General features: G+C 31.9%; 1 protein-coding gene across 2 annotated transcripts in view; it reads right to left on the bottom strand.

Moving 5' to 3' along the window:
* Window positions 1-20,470, bottom strand: part of DYNC2H1 (dynein cytoplasmic 2 heavy chain 1) — a 355,585-nt gene that overhangs the window by 312,548 nt on the left and 22,567 nt on the right. For both annotated transcript variants that reach the window (XM_031961078.1, XM_031961079.1), the window contains exons 7-14: window positions 19,560-19,694; window positions 19,328-19,441; window positions 19,095-19,206; window positions 18,793-18,917; window positions 17,482-17,657; window positions 14,742-14,937; window positions 9,751-9,846; window positions 11-163 (exon numbers count right to left, since the gene is read on the bottom strand). In XM_031961078.1, coding sequence (XP_031816938.1) covers window positions 11-163; window positions 9,751-9,846; window positions 14,742-14,937; window positions 17,482-17,657; window positions 18,793-18,917; window positions 19,095-19,206; window positions 19,328-19,441; window positions 19,560-19,694 — 1,107 coding nt within the window. The remainder of the gene's footprint in view (window positions 1-10; window positions 164-9,750; window positions 9,847-14,741; window positions 14,938-17,481; window positions 17,658-18,792; window positions 18,918-19,094; window positions 19,207-19,327; window positions 19,442-19,559; window positions 19,695-20,470) is intronic.

Genomic DNA, 20,470 nt, shown 5'->3' with positions numbered 1-20,470 from the left:
TAAAACATACCTTTTCACAAAATGTGACATGCCATTTTCTTAGTTTTCTGTTTTCTGTAGCAAGTCGTTCAGCAGCACTTTGTAGTTTTTGGATATAGCCTTCTAATTCTTTAGGATTATCCCAGGTAATCTGTGACTTTTCTCCAGCACCAGGTTTTGAATTCTATGTAAACACAGACAATATAATTAGTTATGTATCTTTCTCTCAAAGGGCTCAAAATATTATAAATCCTATTGTCATTCATACCTACAACATGCCATGCAATTTGAGAACTCAGTATGCCCAAGTTAAATAATAATGGAATAAGAAAATATATACGTCTCTATTGCCCTATTTTTAAAAGGTAATTCTTTCTTTGTCTTCTCAGGGAAGTCTCCATAATTATCTAGAGTTTTGAACTTGAAATCAGACAGGGTTTAATTGCTGACTCTAAAACTTTCCAGTTGTGTGGCTAGGGCAAGTCATAATTCTAGAAAGCAATAGTATCATGGAACAGACTACGTCTGCATTCAGAAGACCAGCCTTTCTAAGAGCAAAAAGGCTCCTTCACCAAAGAGCAGAGATATAATAGCAAGATTTAAAAAAATAAATAAAAATTACACATTAACCCAAAGTAATTAGCTTCTGCATTGGTTTTTGGCAGTCATGGAAAAATGCCAGGACAAAAAAATTATATTCTAACAAATAAAAATTATCTGCTTGTCAACAAAGGTGTCCTTTGTGAATTAGATATTTGTGTAAAGAATTGATTTAAAGTAAGTCAAAAGAACAAAAGTTAGAGTATGAGATTGAGAAAACTTAAATCTAACATTTTAAACAAATTACTGATAATGAAAAATTGAAAGAATAGATACATATACAAACTATCACTATTTCCTAAGAAAACTTTCTTAGGATAAACTTATCCAGTATAAATCAACCACTACAACGAAGAAGCCATAGAAGTCTAGAAACTGCATAGATGCCTCTCAAAATCTTTGTAAAGTACTGGTCAGCAAACAAAACTTTCTCCATGTCAGTATTTATTCCTCACATTATGACATTTATCCTATCACAGTTCATCTCATTTGAAAATATGCCCTCACCTGATCATTATGCTAAGGGTAGTTTTCCTCTAGTTTTTATCCAGCCTTCTATCTCATCTTTACCTTCTAAACGTTTTAAAGAGCTAACTTAAACTATCTCTTCCATAAACTCTTCCCTGATCTCAATTAAATATCTTCTTTCAATTCTGCATGGTATTTTGTGCCTACTTGTGCATTTATCATATACTATTTTATATAGGTTTTTTTTTTTTACATTTTATTCACTCCAAAAGAAAATAAAGTCCATGAGATAGGGAATTTTTTTTTAATTTGTACATCCCAAGCATCTCAAGAACTTAACAACATTCTGTAAACATAATAGATGCTTAACTAATGTTGTTAATTGAATTTTAAGATTGTGAGCCTTCACTCATTTCAAGAGGATAATTTTAAAGAAACTACAGAACCTGCACAAGGGATATAAACACACCAAAGATTCAATATGCCCCTCAGAAATACATGAGTCAGAGAAGAAAATTTAATGGTGGGACTAAAAGTTAACAATGTCAAATCCCAAAAGCATACAGAAGCTACAGGTCAAAGAAAATCAATGTATTGAAGAATGATAGAACACCTACATACTAGAGGGGAAGAAAAATAGATCTTATCAAATAATCAGAACAGTAAATATGAGACATTACAAACAATAAAACCTTAAAATTGAAGCAATTCCTATTTTAAACATGAACCTTCCCATTAACTTTCTGTTGGCACAAGAGCTAATCCTAAAAAAGTGCCAGCCCCAGACCCTGAAATATCACCAGATAAACTACCCATTCATTCAAATTCATTCAAAAACTTAGCATCTCCATGGGAATAATAAAAAAGAGAATACAAAGCATGACCCCAAAATCAAAGATTATATAACTTAATTATAATAAGAAATGCATTTTGATAAATAAAAATCCAAACAAGAATACATAAATAAGAGAAATATAATGTAGTATGAAGTTAGGTGACAATGATAATTTATAGCTAGAGGACTTAAGCAAAGCTTCATAAAAAAAAAAATAATAATAACACCTGAGTGGGTCTTCAAGGTTTGATAAGAACTGGACAAGCAAAATTTGTCCTGATTTCCTAAACATTAAAACAGTGCATTACACATAACAGACACTTAATAAAAATGTGTTTAATTGAATAAAACTGAATATTTACATGAAAAAATTTTTTCTAGCACTTTATTGAATAGAATTGAATTTAAAGATATAAAATATGTCTATATTATAACAACCTTTTAGGTTTTTAAAGAACATATGCTATACCCAATGTACCTAAATATAGACTACTTCAAAGAGAAAATTTAGACATCAAACTTCCAAACCAAAAATATCTGTCTTTGTATTATTCTTTCAAATTAGTCAAAAATATTTGTTAAGCTCCTACTTTGTGCCAATTACTATCTGGCACTAGGGATATAATCTGAAAATGAAAGTCTATGCCATTAATGCATGCCTTTATATTCTTTTGAGGAATGTGTACACATATATTATATATGTGTACATATTCTGGAAAACCACGATGAAAAAAAGAGCCTAGACATTTCAGGAAATCATCAAAGAGAACTACCCTGATGTCATAGAATCAGAAAGTAATACATACACACAGACAGTATATGTATTACATAAGTGAAAAGTAGGAGAGGAAGCAGCAATTAAAGCAAGGACTCCCACGGGATTCATGGATAGATTTCAGAGACTATAAACTTAAATGGGAAAAAAATTACATCTTTATTTTCACTAACATTTAGCATTTTCCTCAATTATTTAAAAACATTATACTGAGAAGGGTCCATAAGCTTCACAGGACTGCCAGAAGTGTCTGTGACACAAAAAAAGAATGGGAAAAGACTTCATGTAGGAGACAGTACTTGAGCTGAACTGTGAAGAAAAGCAGATTTTGTAAGGAACAGAGGTGAGGAAAAGAATAATTTTCAAAGATGGTGCCAGATGGTACCAAAGCACAGAGTTAAGACAGCATGTCACAGAGCAAGAAATACAGTCAATCAATTTGGATTGTCCATAAAGAGTGAAAGTGGAAAAAAAGATGTGATAAGCCTGAAAAAGTAGCCCACAGCCAGACTGGGAAGGATATTAAGAGTCAAAGAAATGACAATGAATGTTGTATAATTTTAGTAATATACATGATGGCTTTAACCTCAGTAATTAAAGACAAAATAAGAAACAATTCATCTTGAACAATAGTGCTTGAGGGGAAAAAAAGAGAATTGTTTAGATGGAGATAGATATGAACACTTGCAGAATATCTGAAGGGAAATTTCTGAACATTTCCAAGAGTCCTAGTGCTCATTTAGATCCAAGCCAGAGGATAGAGAAAAGTCCTATTTCATTTTTTAAAAAGTTATAAGGTAGGGAAAAAAAAAGAGCAAGAGAAAATTGAGCTGCAGAGATTTGTGTTAAAAGGGTTCCCACAGAAGACCAAATGGAATTGTATTGAGAGAATAAGTGAGTGTTTTAGGAATGAAGGAAAAAAAGTTATTTCTATGAGATTTCAGGTGAGGAAGATCCACAGAAACACAATGATAGGGAGAGGAGCCAAGACAATGGAGAGGAAATGTGGTTTTTTCTAACCTTCTCCCATAACATTTAGACTTAAATAGCAAATCCTGTCTCTGAATTAGTTCTGGAGTGGCAGAATCCATGAATATCGAGAGTTTAACAAATTAACAGCAGAAGATAATTTCAAAGATCTCCAGAAAAGGTCTGTATTAATCTGGGGAAGGAAGACCATGTGCAAACAGGTCCAAGAACAGACACTAGAGCAAGCAGCACAGATGGGGGATGTAAATTCATTACAAAATAGACTTAGTGAAATGGAAAAAGCATATAACTCCTTAAAAAATACATGTGACAAAATGGAAAAAATACAACTCCCTAAAAAAACAGAATTTGTGAAATGGAAAAAGAAAAATAATGCCCTAAAAAACAGAATTTGTGAAATGGAAAAAAGAAAATAACTCCTTAAAAAACAGAATTTGTGAAATGGGGGAAAAAAATCCTTAGAACAAAACAATTCATTTAAAAATTCAATTGGGCAAATACAAAAAGAACTTTAAAAAAGTAAATTAAGAAAATAATGTGCTAAAAATCAGAACTGAACAAATGGAAATGACTCAATGAGACATCAAGAATCAGTCAAGCAAAACTAAAAAAAAAAAAAAAAAATGAAAAAAAAACAGAAGAAAATGTAAAATACCTACTTCGGAAAACAATTGACCTGGAAAATAGATCTAAGAGAGACAATCTAAGGATTATTGGGCTTCTGGAAAACCACAATGAAAAAAAGACCCCAGACATTATTTTTCAGGAAATCATCAAAAAAAAAACTGCCCTGATGTCATAGAATCAGAAGGTAAAATAGCCACTGAAAGAATTCACTGAATATCTCCTGAAAGAGACCCCAAAATTAAAACTCCAAGGAATATCATGCATAATTTCAGAACTATGAGACAAAAGAAAACTTATTGCAAGCAGACAGAAATAAACAATTAAAATACTGAGGAACCACAATAACAATTACCCAGGACTTAGCAGTTTCCACCTTAAAGGATCAAAAGGGCCTGGAATCTGATATTCTGAAAGCCAAAAATAACCTGGAATGTAGCCAAGAATAAATTACCCTGCTAAACTGAGCATTTCTTTCAGGAAGGAAGGTGGACATTCAATGAAACAGGTGAATGCCATCCATTTCTGATGAAAAGACCAGAGCTAAACAAAAAATTTGACCTCCAAGTATAGAACTCGAGAAAAGCATAAAAAGGTAAATAGAAAAGAACTCTTGAGAATTGTATCTCTGTTATGGATATACATAGATAGTTCAGGTACAATTTGATATTACTGGTATAATATAAAAAAGAAATTGTTACAAAAAAAGGTGGAAAGGAAATTATACTAGAAAAAGGGGAAAGTGGAGGTAAAATGAGGGAAATTACATCTCACAAAGAGGCAAAGAAAATCTATTATAATTGAGGGAAAGAGAGGGGGATGAACATTATATGAATCTTACTCTCATCAGATTTGGCTCAAAGAGAAAATATTAGACATATCTGGTTTCACAGAGAAACTTCTCACCTTACAGGAAAGTGGAAGGCGGAAGAGGAAAAGGGAAAGAGTAGGCTAATAGGGAAAACAGAAATAGTATGAGAAAGATATAAGAAAAGGGGAGGGCTGATTAAGGCAAGTAGTGCTCATAAGTAAAATATTGGGAAGAAGGGGAAGGGAAAAGGAAAGAGAAAAGTATAATTTAGGGCTAATAAGATGGCAGGAAATACAGAATTAATTTTAATCATAAATGTGAATGGGGTAAACTCTCCCATAAAACATAAGCACATAGCAGACTGAATTAAAAGCCAGAACCTTACAATGTGTTATTTACAAGAAACACATTTAAAGCAGGGTAATATATACAGAGTAAAAGTAAAAGGCTGGAGCAGAATCTAGTATGCTTCAGGTGAAGTAAAAAAAAAAAAAAAAAAAAAAAAAAAAAAAAAAAAAAGCAGGGGCAGCAATCCCAATCTCAGATCAAGCAAAAGCAAAAATTGATCTAATTAAAAGAGATAAGGAAAGAAACTATATCTTGCTAAAGGGTAGCATAGCTAATGAAGCAATATCATATGCATCAAGTGATATAGCACAGAAATTCCTAAAGAAATTAAGAGAGAGTTGCAAGAAGATATAGACAACAAAATTATGATAGTGGGAAATCTCAACCTTGCTCTCAGAACTAGATAAATAGAACCACAAAATAAATAAAAAGTTAAAGAGGTAAATAGAACACTAGAAAAGTTAGATATAATAGATCTTTGGAGAAAATTGGAGGCAAAAAGGAGTACACTTTCTTCTCAGCAGGTCAAGGAACTTATACAAAAACTGACCATATATTAGGGCATAAAAATCTCAAAATCAAATACAGAAAGGCAGAAATAGTAAATAAATTCCTTTCAGATCACTATGCAATAAAAATTACATTCAATAAAAGGCCAGGGGAAAATAGACCAAAAAGTAATTAGAAACTAAATAATCTCATCCTAAAGAATGAATGGGTGAAGTAGCAAATCATAGACACAATTTCATCCAAGAGAGATACAAAATTTGTGAGATGTAGCCAAAGTGGTAATTAGGGGAAATTTTGTATCCCTGGATGCTTACTTGCATAAAATAAAAAAAGAGATTTTCAATAAATTAGGCTTTCAACTAAAAAAGCTAAAAAAAGAACAAATTAAAAACCCCCAATCAAATACCAAACTTAAAATTCTAATAATAAGAGGAGAGAATAAAATTGAAAGTAAAAAAAAACTATTGAATTAATAAAACTAAGAGTTGGTTTTATGAAAAAAACAAAAAATAGATAAACCTTTACTTAATTTGATTAGAAAAAAGAAAGAGGAAAATCAAATTGTTGTCTCAAAAAGGAAAAGGGAGAACTTTCCACTAATTAAGAGGAAATTAGAGCAATAATTAGGAGTTATTTTGCCCAATTTTTATGCCAATACATTTGATAACCTACGTGAAATGAAGGAATACCTACAAAAATATAGACTGCCCAGATTAACAGAAGAGGAAATAAATTACTTAAATAGAAAAAAGAGAATTAAAATTAAAAAGAGAAATAAAACAAGCTATTAATCAACTCCCTAAGAAAAAATAAACAATTAACTCCAAAACTATATAAGCTATTTGAAAAAATAGGGAAAGAAGGACTCCTACCAAATTCCTTTTATTACACAGATATGGTACTGATACCTAAACCAGGTAGGATGAAAACAGAGAAAGAAAATCATAGGCCAATTTTCCTAATGAATATTGATGCAAAAATCTTAAATAAAATATTAGCAAAGAGATTACAGAAAGTCATTCCCAGGATAATATACCTTGACCAAATAGGATTTATACCAGGAATGCAGGGCTGGGTCAATATTAGGAAATTATTAGCACAATTGATTATGTCAATAACCAAACTAACAAAAATCACATGATTATCTCAATAGATGCAGAAAAAGCATTTGATAAAATCCAACACCCATTCCTATTAAAAGCACTAGAGAATATAGGAATAAATGGATTTTTCCTTAAAATAGTCAGTAGCATCTATTTAAAAGAATCAGTAAGTATCATATGTAATGGGGACAAAGTGGAACCATTCCCAATGAGATCATGGGTGAAACAAAGCTTGTCCACTATCACCATACTATTCAATATTTCATTAGAAATGCTAGCTTTGGCAATAAAAGAAGAAAAAGAGATTAAAGGAAGTAAATTAGTTAATGAGGAAACCAAATTATCACTCTTTGTAGATGATATGATGGTATATCTAGAGAATCCTAGAGCATCAACTAAAATAATCCACAACTTTAGCAAAGTTGGAGGATACAAAATAAATCCACATAAATCATCAGCATTTTTATATATCACTCACAAAATCCAACAGCAAGAGATAGAAAGATAAATTCCCTTTAAAATAACTATTGATAGTTTAAAATATTTGGGAATCTATCTGCCAAGGAAAAGTCAGGAACTATATAAGCAAAACTACAAAAACTTTCCACACAAATAAAACAATTGGAAAAATATCAGTTGCTCTTGGATAGGGTAAATATATATAATAAAGATGACAATACTACTTAATCTATTTATTTAGTGCTATACCAATCAAACTCCCAAGAAATTATTTTACTGACCTAGAAAAAAATAACAAAAAAATTCATTTGGAAGAATACAAGGTCAAGAATTTCAAGGGAATTAATGAAAGAAAATGCCAATGAAGGTGGCCTAGCTATGCCAGACCTAAAACTATATTATAAAGCAGTGATCATTAAAACCATTGGTACTAGCTAAAAAATAGAATAGTCGATTAGTGAAATAGGTTAGGTTCACAGGACAAAATAGTCAATAACTATAGCAATCTAGTGTTTGACAAACCCAAAGACCCCAGCTTTGGGATAAGAATTCATTATTTGATAATAACTGCTAGGAAAAGTAGAAATTAATATGACAGAAACTAGGTATTGACCCACATATAACACCATATACCAAGATAAAGTCAAAATGGGTTCATGATCTAGGCATAAATAATGAGATTATAAACAAATTAGAAGAACATAGGATAGTTTACTTCTCAGATCTGTAGAGGAGGAAGGAATTTGTGACCAAAGAACTGGAAATCATTACTGATCACAAAATAGATAATTTTGTTAATATTAAGTTAAAAAGTTTTTGCACAAACAAAATTAATGCACACAATATTAGAAGGGAAGCAACAAACTGGGAAAATATTTACATTCAAAGGTTCTGATAAAGGCCTCATTTCTAAAATATATAGAGAATTAACTCAAATTTATAAGATTTCAAGTCTTTCTCCAATTGATAAATGGTCAAAGGATATGAAGAGACAATTTTCAGATGAAGAAATTGAAACTATTTCTAATCATATGAAAAGGTGCTCTAAATCACTATTGATCAAGAAATGCAAATTAAGACAATTCTGAGATACTACTACACACCTGTCAGATTGGCTAAAATGATTGGAAAAGGCAACGACAAATGTTGGAGGGGATGTGGGAAAACTGAGACATTAATATATTATTGGTGGAGATGTGAACGGATGCAATCATTCTGGAGAGTGATTTGGAACTGTGCTTAAAAAGTTATCAAATTGTGCATACCCTCTGATCCAGTAGTGTTTCTACTGGGCTTATATCCCAAGGAGATCATAAAGGAGGGAAAGAGATCCACATATGCAAAAATGTTTATGACAGCCCTTTTTGTAATGGCTAGAAACTGAAAATTGAGTGGATGCTCATCAGTTGGAGAATGGCTGAATAAATTGTGGTATATAAACATTATGGAATATTATTGTTCTATAAGAAACAACCATCAGAATGATTTAAGAGAGGCCTGGAGACAGCTACATGAACTGATGCTAAGTGAAATGAGCAGAACCAGGAGATCATTATACATGGCAACAACAGTACTAGATGAGGATCAATTCTGATGGACGTGGCTCTCTTCAGCAATGAGATGATCCAAACCAGTTCCAATTGTTCAGTGACAAAAAGAGCCATCTACACCCAGAGAGAGGACCATGGGAGCTGAGTGTGGACCAACACAGCATTTTCACTCTTTTCGATGTTGCTTGCTTGCATTTTATTCTGCTTCTTTTTTTACTGATTTGATTTGATTTTTTTGTGCAGCATGATAATTATATAAATATGTATGAATATATTGGATGTAACATACATTTCTATCATATTTAACATATATTGGACTACTTGCCAGGAGGGCAAAGGGATGGGGAGTGGAAATTGGTACACAAGATTTTACAAGGGCTAATGTTGAAGAATTATCCACACACGTTTTAAAAAATAAAAAGCTTTAATAAAACAAATTTTAAAAATAAAGATAAAAGATGTCTGAGCAAGGGGAAAAAAAGAAACACAATGATAGGTAAAGAAAAGGGAATTCACAATAAGTGGTTATAAACTTCTCTTTAAAAATATGGCAAGATGATCATAGGGAGGGAATGAATGAAAGAAGAATAGATCTGAAATAACCTGACAGACCATGTTAGAGAAGCAAAGAAATAATGAAAATAGTTGATAAACAGTATATAAAAAACAGCACATTTCAAAATATAAAATCCTTTTACCTTAATTATCTGTTCAAATGCTAAAGCAGACTGTAACATCATTGGTCTCTGGCTTTGAATCATTTGCTGATCAATAGAATTGTAAAAATGTGCCACCTACAAAATAGCAAATAGTCAGCAAAATAAATGATAAATATTTTTTCATTTATTGTACAAAGATTTAACTGGTACCCTAAATTCAAGCAGATATTTTCATCTATCACAGCTTTCAAAATACAGAAACATTCTATTTTAACACCTTTTATGTAAAAACAAATTCATTTCCTCAAATATCACATCAAAAATACCTAACCAAATTATGTGCATTTTTCAGTCACACATATTTTCGTTTCCAAGAATTGCCTTCACCTAATAAAGGATTTTTAATGCTTTTAAGCATAAATTAACCATTTTATTCAATATAAAAAGCCAATCACATTTCTGGTCATGACAGTGAGTTCCTGTATGAAAGCAAATTTCCTTTTCCAAATTTAACATTGGATTTTACCCCAAAAGTAGAATGGTTGCTTTAATGCATACATACTCCCATCATAAGTTTTTCAGGATTTTTTAAGCTTTTTTTATTTTCAAAATATATACATAGTTTTCAACATTCACCCTCACAAAACCCTCCCTTCATGATTCTGCACCCACAATATCTTTGGTAGGAAAACATAAAGCAATTAATTGTTTTTTCATCTGCACTACATGTAGGCACTTAAATATCTGGTGGTAATAATGAAATTGCTCACTTATCGATTCAGCCAACACTGAAGTCCTTTGTTAATGGTTGTGGGATATAAAGAAGAACAAAGACATAATCTTTACCCTTAGGGAAGTTATATTCTAATGAGGGGAAAACCTGCATATAAGTAGAATACAGAAGCATAATGTCACACAGTTGTCAGTTTTGCTTACATGTATTTCCTTATTAAAAGGGAAAAGTCTCCAGGCAGCTCACTTAACTTCTAAGTGCCTCAGTTTTCTCTTCTATAACATGAGAATAATAATAGCACCTACTTCCAGGATTAGTATGAGAATTAAATTAAATATTTTAAAAGCATATTGCAAACTTTATATGCTATGTAAACATCATCATCATTACTATTGTTAATTATTATTTAATGGAAATACAAAGATGAATGATAATAAAAAGTATATTGTGATAGATAAAAAAAGAGAGGGGTTCAAAAAACACTAAGAAAACTGAATGAGGAAGGAGTATTTTTCACTTAGATAAGGAAAGATTTTACAAAGTGAGTGGCAAACTGTCTGGATTCCAATGGAAGACCTCTTGGAAATCTGATAGGAACGAACAAATAAAGATGATAAAGGCATCATCTTTACCTAATTCAATTAATTATACATAAAGTGTCTCTTATCTTGTCAGGAAAGGTGGATAAGTGTATCTAAGTAGGTCCTGGGCTAATTCTCAGTATAAGAAACTAAAAAAAAAAAAAAAAAAAAATCATTTTCTATCTGAGTTTAAGCTGCGAAAAATGAGGGAAGAAAGTAAGTGAGTCTACTGAGTCTACTCTTCCTCCATATCTCCACCAAAGTCCAAGAGAAGATAAAGACATGTCATTTTATGACAAAAATCATCATTCCCCAAAATGCTAGACCTATATGGGAATTTCTTCTGGGAGATAAAAGCTATGGAGTTATATATACTATTAAACAAATAAGTCAATGCCCATGGACAAACAGGCACAAGCAGAGACATAGAAATATATATATATATATGCATATATATTATATATATGTATATATATGTAATATACATATAAATATATAATGATATATTATATATATGTATGTATACACATATGTATATGTGAGTCTCTATATATATACAAATAAATGGTTTTCCCCAGTGCTTTGCAGAAGGAAAAAATAGTTTGCTCCAAGCAAGTGTTTTAAAAAAAGAAACCAAGAATGAATTTTTTTTTATTTTTTCCTCAGAAATATTGGTAATGATCTCCAAGTATAAAGAGGATAGGGTTAATATTAACCAAAAAAAGTGAATGGCTATTTTTCTGAAAAAAAAAAAAAATAGAAGCAGTCAAAGTAATTAACTTCGGATTTATAGACTACCAAATTCACAGTTAAAAGAAACCAGTATAGGAATCTATACAGCATAGATAATCAAAGGCAAAAATTCCACTTTCGCTAATACATCTCTAAAGGAGAAAAAGTGTAGTGTAATAAATAGATGATCAAAACCTGGTTTCAATTCCCACTTCTGTTATTTTGCTGTGTGGATTACTGTCTTTCATTCTCAAATAGGACCAAAATGGCATTACTAGGTTACAGTGGAATTATGATGAGTATGACTGTGTCTGATGAGACCAAAGTGAGCTCAGAATGCTCTGCCTTAGGCCAGACACACACTGTCTCTGTGAACATCTGTGGTGGACTCTTAACTCTGCGCACCTCGTGTTTCTTCTGAGCTAATTCAATTCTGCTCTCCTCACGGAGCACAGCACCATCTCTGGTGATGTAATCAATTTTAAAGTTTTTAAGAAAGAGATTGTGTCCCTGTATTGCTTTTTCTGACTACTTTCCCTGTGTGAGTTTTCCATAAAATAGTCTTTTGGGGAAACATATATTTGGCATTGGAACACTGTGGTCAGTTACTTTAATTCTGAAGGTCCTAAGATCCTTAGACCTTGGGTCTCCAAGCATATAAATTGCAGAAGTTTGCAATTGTTGGAGGGGATACGGGAAAACTGGGACATTGATGCATTGTTGGTGGAGTTGTGAACGAATCCAACCATTTTGGAGAGTAGTTTGGAACTATGCTCAAAAAGTTATCAAACTGTGCATACCCTTTGATCCAGCAGTGTTACTACTGGGATTATATCCCAAAGAGATTATAAAGAAGGGAAAGGGACCTGTATGTGCACGAATGTTTGTGGCAGCCCTTTTTGTAGTGGCTAAAAACTGGAAACTGCATGGATGTCCATCAGTTGGAGAATGGCTGAATAAATTGTGGTATATGAATATTATGGAATATTACTGTTCTGTAAGAAATGACCAACAGGATGATTTCAGAAAGGCCTGGAGAGACTTACACGAACTGATGCTGAGTGAAATGAGCAGGACCAGGAGATCATTATATACTTCAACAACAATACTATATGATGACCAGTTCTGATGGACCTGGCCATCCTCAGCAACGAGATCAAACAAATCATTTCTAATGGAGCAGTAATGAACTGAACCAGCTATGCGCAGAAAAAGAACTCTGGGAGATGACTAAAAACCATTACATTGAATTCCCAATCCCTATATTTATGCACACCTGCATTTTTGATTTCCTTCACAAGCTAATTGCACAATATTTCAGAGTCTGATTCTTTTTGTACAGCAAAATAACGTTTTGGTCAGGTATACTTATTGTGTATCTAATTTATATTTTAATATATTTAACATCTACTGGTCATCCTGCCATTTACGGGAGGGGGTGGGGGGTAAGAGGTGAAAAATTGGAACAAGAGATTTGGCAATTGTTAATGCTGTAAAGTTACCCATGTATATATCCTGTAAATAAAAGGCTATTAAATAAATAAATTTTAAAAAAAAAAAGGAAATGGACATTTCTTGGATAAAGTTTTTTATTCCAATAAAATCACAGGCCAGGACAAAATGTCTCCAAACTTTCTTGTATTAAAAAAAAATTCACGCAACTTTGTTTCAAGAAATTATTTAGGAACAACATGATCACTATACAAAGATAAAGATGAGCCATACCAAATGCCCAAAACCCTGTTATTACATGTATATAAATTAGAGATTCTTAGAACAAAAATAATTATTCAAAAATTTAACAAATATATTATTTCACATTGCACTTAACTGCTCTGACAACCTTACTGTGTATTTATTCCTACATGGGAATAAGGGAACCAAAACAACCATTTTCAATAAACCTGGGTGCATTAAGGTTTGAGCTATAGGATCTCTAAAGTTTCTTGCAGAGATGGAATGCCATGAACTTGCCAAGCAGAAATACTTTGATTATTTCAGGGCACAAAATTGTTGAAAGAAATGTTGAATGTTGAATGAATTGTTGAAATGTTGAAAGAAAATTCATCATAAACAAAACAAAGTCTTATTAAAAACATGCAAAACACTACCCCAAAAAAATCAAAGACAAAAAGAAAGGTGCTTTATGTAAGACAAAAAAAAAATATTAGGGAAGCATTTTCTTATGGTAGAACAAACTGTAAATTTATTGGATAATGGTTTATCAAATTATAGTATATAAATATTAATCAATATTATTGTGCTGTACGAAATGATGAATATTAAAAAAATTCAGAGAAATGTGAGAAGACCTATGAAGACCTTACTCTGAGAAAAGTAGACAGAATCAAGGAATAAAAAAAAATTCACAATGACAACAAAAATTTAAACTGAAAAAACAACAATAAAGAAAATCTGAACCCTATAAATATAATGATGGAAGATTAGTCCCTAGTTGAGAAGAGAAAATATATTTCACTCCTTTCATTGTAGAAGTGGAAGACCATATATTTGAAATATTACATATACTATTAGACAAGGTACAAGATCTTTATATTAGTTAATCCTGTAAAATTGGTTTTTATCCATTTTTCATCATTATTTCCAGAAAGGTGAATCTGAGTAGGAAGGAGAGGAAAATATATTGATTAAGACATCATTGTGATGAAAAGACAAAATAATAGTCTTAAAATTTAAATTTTAAAATAGTAAAAAATGAAAGCAAAACATGCAACAAAAACTAAACATATATAAAACTCCCAAAGGGCAAGGGAGAACTTTTTCAACAAATGTTTTGTTGAAACTAAGCAATACCACTTGAAGATAATGAAAAGGAATCATACTAGGTAAATGAAATTTGCTTTTCCAACTTTAAAATGAATAATGTTTCACCAAAGATTTATTAGTTCTGGTCAATACTGACCAAAAAATACAAATATAAAAATTCACAAAGCTGATATAATCTAAAATCCATATAGACTTACTTGTTTAAGAATAATCGCTTGCTTGCAGAATTTTTGTGCAATGTTTGCAACCTGCTGTATTTTAGCAGGTATAACAAAGCCAAGTGCAGAGAGCTGACGTACTTCTCTCAAAAGAATCACCAACCGATCTGAGTAGTGTACTTTTAGTGCTCCATCATTAGGATCCAATTCCATAATACGACTATTAGCCTCAATGCTAAAATTAAAAGATTAATATTTTAAGTTTCACAGAAACAAAGTACCAGTTCTAAAATATGCTATCAACTTTACAATTCTGCAAATTCTTCAAATATCACTTCATTAACCATTAACTTAGACTCAGAACAATTTCACATTTCTAAAAAGAAAATTTTCATATCTCCTTTTCTTTTTAAATACTATATATTTCAATTTATTTTGATGCCTTTCCCTTTAATTACTTTGATTATTGATTATTTTCCTCCAAACCCATCCTTCTTTTCTATTTCTATTGAGCATACTACCATCCTTCCAGGCACACAAGTTCACAACTTCAATCTTCCTCAACTTCTCACTCTTCCATACCTCATATATCCAATCAGTTCCCAAGTCATATCCATTTACCTCCATATCTCTAGGATCTTTCCCTTCTACTTACATCACCACCACCCCTAGTTTAGACCCTCATTACCACTTGCCTCAATTCCTGGAACAGCCTCCCTCTAGATCTCCCTATTTCCAATCTCTCCACCCTATGTAATCCATTCTCCATACGCCTACAAAAATAGGATTCTTCAAACTTCAAATAGTCTTCAAATAGGACAGTTGTAAATGTCACTATCCTAAATGAAAACTCCAATGGTTCCCTATTATTTAGGATCATATACAAATGTAAGACTTTCACAATCTGATTTCAACCAAATTTTAGATTTATTGCACATTACTGCCTTTCACATACTATAAGTTTATCCAAGATTACTTTTTTGTTACTCTTCATATAGTACACATTCTATCTGCAGTTTCTTCATCTTTTGCACAGGTGGACCACCTTTCATGCCCAAAATGCAGTACCTTCAAAGCTTCTTTCAAAGATCAATCAAGCACTATCTGCTATAGAAGATCTTTTGACTTTTCCTGATATTGCTGCTTAGTGCATCACTAGCACTAGTTCTAGCAAAATTAAGTTATATTTTTTCATCTATTTTATATATACTTATATGTGCACATGTTGTGCACTGACAAAAATGTAAACTGCATAAGAGCAGGAGACATTGCATTTTTATCTTTAAATACCCAGAACTTAGCACAATTTCCAGCACAATAAAATAAGCACTCTCCAGACCCTTGAATACTGCCATCTGACCTGTTGATACACCCTGAGGACCCCAAGACATGTTATTCACCCTGAAACTAACTTCTCACATATAAGTTCTCTCTCAATTAAGAATGTGAGATCCTTAAGAGTAAGGGACCTTGTTCTGTTTGTATTCTCAGTGCTAAGTACAGTACTGAGAAGATAGTAAGCACCTAATACTTTTTTATTCATTCACTTAAAAAAAAAAAACATTTATTAAAGTGGTTCATTTAGCCCATGAAGGAGATACAACCTTCAAGCCATGCCCTCTCAAGTATTCTGATCCATCCTCTATAAACTTCTACTCCTATATTCTGGTCAAAAGATTGTCTTCCATATCTCAGTCATACTAATAAGATCATGGCCATGATTATGGATCAATCCTTTTATTTCCTCCTAATTTCCTATTCTGAATTTATATACAAGATGGTAAGCTGCTAAAAAAAAATAATAATACAAGGATCATGTGTTTTTAGTTTATTTTGTTCTGGATCATGCCCATGACTTCCTCAATGTAAAAAGATTGTAGTGATAGAGATCACTATCTTATCTGCAAATTAACAGTTTCAGGGATAGCCTTGGGCACTGGGAGGTTAAATGACTAAATCAGCTCATCCTAACAGTACATGTCAGACTGGGGGCCCGGTACTAGGTTTTCCTAAATGTGAGGTCAGCTCTATAATGCAATACAACCTCTCTATCATTTACTCAGTACAATCAAAACACAGAGTAAAAACATGCTTTAAAATGTTCTTAAGAGGATGATCCAAACTATTTTTACACACTGAGGACAGACTGTTAATAAACTACAAAGTTGTTCCTCAGTGTCTATTCCCAGGAAGTTGGTTTCTCCTCTAACCTCACATTCTCAGTCAGTCAGCTAGCAACTTATGAAGTACCTACTGTGCACAAGGCACGGTGAGGTTACAAAGAAAGTAAAAACAGAAAGTTTTGCTTTCTAAGAGCTCACCGTCTAATGGAAAAGCTCACATTCTCAAGGGTATCATCTTCATTTGAGGCTGAAAGTCGGAGAAAAGAGTCAAGAGAACTAGTGAACACATCCCCATTGTAATTCTCCCAAATATTCTCTTAACCCTTCATTTTCCCATAGTCCAAATTTCTATGAATTAAGAGGACAGTTTTAAAACTATTTTCCTCCCTCTTCACTTAAGGTTGCTATCTTTGGACTGAGATGGACAATGATGCTTGTTAACTCTTATTCTACAAATCTCCACAATCATTGCAAGAGAACCTGAAAAAAAGTTATTTCATAACATCAGTCATATCTCTCTATGGAAAAATATACTGTCCAGATAAAATTACTCATTATTGCAGATAATATCTTAAGACTAAAAATGGATCTAAGATTAATGGCATAAGAAGTTAATCTCCAAAATTTTTTTTATAATTTCAAATTTTTATACTTACCATAATCCTGATCTGGAATCTGATAAACCTGACTGAATATCCCTTGACCAGTCATCAAATTGTTCCTGCTCATATAATTTAAACTGCTCTAAAAGATCATCAGCATTCCGATGAAAAGACCGAAACCCTGACAAGTCGAATAAAAGAGCTTCTGCAATCTTGATTGTATCATCCACCTTAAAAGCCAAGTTAAAAAGAATTACAAAAATGAATCCGAATTCCAACAAAATTCTAATCAACTATGAGTCTGATTCTCTGACTTATGAATCAAAGATTGGTTTCTCATACAAATATAAAAGAAAAAGTTTCCTGAAAGAATGCATAAAAGTAGAAAAATATCAGGCACTTTTTTGCTCCTAAAGAGTTAATACTTCCTAATTTCAAGGACAGAGTCAAGGTCAAAATAAGATCAGATCCAAATATGTATGTGTTCTCATTAATTTCCATAGCATGTCCCCTATGTTAAATCTATATCTCACTTCAATTGTGCACCAAGTACTTTAATCCTTCATCATATAAACTTCTGGTAAAATCAGAAAAAAAAAAAAAAAAAAACAGAAGGAAAGTTCTCCCTCAGCTTTCTTGCAGAGTATTGACACATTCTGTAGAGCCATAAGGTCACAATCAGACTTTTTGCACAAAAATCCAGAAAAGAAAAACCACAATAATTACATTTATTTAGCTTTTTTGGAGGCCTTAATCAGAGGACTTCATCACCAATTATTAGACACTAAATATGCAATACACTTATATTACATTCTGACAGGTCTCTATGTTTTTAGAGAAGTCTGGAAGTAATCAGAGGATCTTTTAAAATAGAAAATTGCTGCTAATGCCCTAAATGATTGCTAATTATGTTTCACCCTTCCATTATTAACTTTTAATCTAACATGAAACTGTTGCTTGAATATGACATTAAGCTTATTTACAGTAAGTATAAAAATATGTCTAAAAATAGTCAGACAAGAGAAGTTAAAAGACACTGATCAAGGACAACTGCAACAGAAATAAGATTCTTTTACATTTAAAATGTCCTTAACCTACATAATTTCTTCTAAATGAGGAAAAATCGAAGTTCATATAACAATTCTTTCTGCACATATCTCAAATTTCTGAATACAACTGATCCCTCTTTCAAACTCAGAAAGAATTCTAAGAGGGAAAATAATCAGTTATTTGGCTAAGTAAATTGTATCGCATTAATTATTTAACATAATAATGAAATATTGTAATATTTAATTGTCTATTTTACATTCTTAAAATTATCAACATTTTTAGTACATATGCTTCAAAATATGTTAAAATTAATACCTTTAATTCCAGCTGACGGACCCAAACTATATTATTAACGACTTCTGAAAGATTTTTGCCTGATAATGGCCCAGTTAATTCACCAGGAATGCCATGACATCGATTATCAAAGTCTGTTCGAAAATCTAGAAATAAAGCAATATGATCATTTCATAGTTTGCCACAATTCAAAATAATGTTAATGATAGACATTTAAATGTTAAAATACACTGCTCTTCCTAAACACAACCAGTCAGGCAAAAAAAGAAATACAGAAATATACTTCTAAAAGGAAAGAAAAATAATCTCTTTTAAGTTTTCACCTTTGACTGAGTCCATAAGTCTTGCCAATAAAGTTTCTCTTTCCAAAATCAATTCCTTGCTTATAGTTGGACGTTTTACCAGCTCTTTATATTTCAAAAATGCTTGTAGAAGCTAAAAATTTTTAAAAAAGAATTTATTTTATAATACCTACTTATGATTATTTAAATGACACAAATTAACATTTATAAAACAGCAAAAAGAAAATTCCACATGAAAAGTAGAAAAACATAACCTGTTGTGGACTGTCTTGGATTTCTGAGATATAATTTTTCAATTTGCCTGCTATCTTTTGTTCCGCGGGTCCAATAATCTTCTCATATTGTGAGACTGCTGCTTTCCACAAAGGCTAAAAAAGAATGAATTTGTTAGATTACAGTACATAATGATTCACCATTAAAAAAAAGAAAAAGTGAACTAAAGAGTGTGCAACACACACAAAGACATGAAAAAATATATATGCATACCTCTGTGTAGGGGTTATACTGTAAGGGATTCAGACCAGTAAAAGGTTCAAATACTCTAGTAAGGCATATAATTTTTTCCTCACTAGCAGGTAAAAAATAGATAAGTTTTTCATGGATTGTCCTAATTGCCAGGACCTAAAACAAAAAAGCAAATATCAAAACCATTTTAGTTCATTTACTTTAATGACTAATTTAACCAGTAGCACAAATCTTCTATTCTATATTGCAGGCAAAGTCACTGTTCTTTCCCACTAGCTAACATCTGTAAATGCTATAGCCCTCACCTAAAATATCCTCCTCCTCCCAACTTTCTCTGAACAAATGCTACCCATTTTTGAGCAATTCAAAGTCTACCTCTCCCATGAAGTTTTTCCTAGTAATACCTACCAAATAGTTCATTTATAGCATATTTTAACTATATAGTACTTTTCTTGTAACAACCCTATAAGATATACGTATTATATCCATCTTCACACTAAGACTGAGATCTAAGAAGTTAAATTGGTAATGGTGAAGGATGGATTCAAATCCAAATTTCTAATTTAGTTCTATCTCCAATCATAAATAACTTGACTAAGAAAAATAAAATCTGGCTGCCCTTAATGTGTTCAAATTATCAGACTCACAACTATATCCTGGGTTACACAAATAACCAGTATTTGTATTTTCTGTCTTTCTTGCGACTAGAGAATCGCAAATTTTGTTTTAATTTAAAAAAAAAAACAGAAAATGGAATATGAAAACAATAGATCTGGGCCTATATGAATCTTTGACTCATGGAAAATTCAGGAATGTATTAATAGAGATATGATTAGTAAACTAGAAAAGAAAGCAGAGATCCCAAAGAATGCTATGGCTTCATTACCTGTCAAGACAAACTAAGCTTGTTTTCTTTTGCGTTAGGATAATTA

The sequence above is a fragment of the Sarcophilus harrisii genome, chromosome 3 (assembly GCF_902635505.1).
Source record: "Sarcophilus harrisii chromosome 3, mSarHar1.11, whole genome shotgun sequence".
In the NCBI taxonomy this organism is placed as follows: domain Eukaryota; kingdom Metazoa; phylum Chordata; class Mammalia; order Dasyuromorphia; family Dasyuridae; genus Sarcophilus; species Sarcophilus harrisii.
This window is presented reverse-complemented; position numbering and strand designations above follow the sequence as displayed.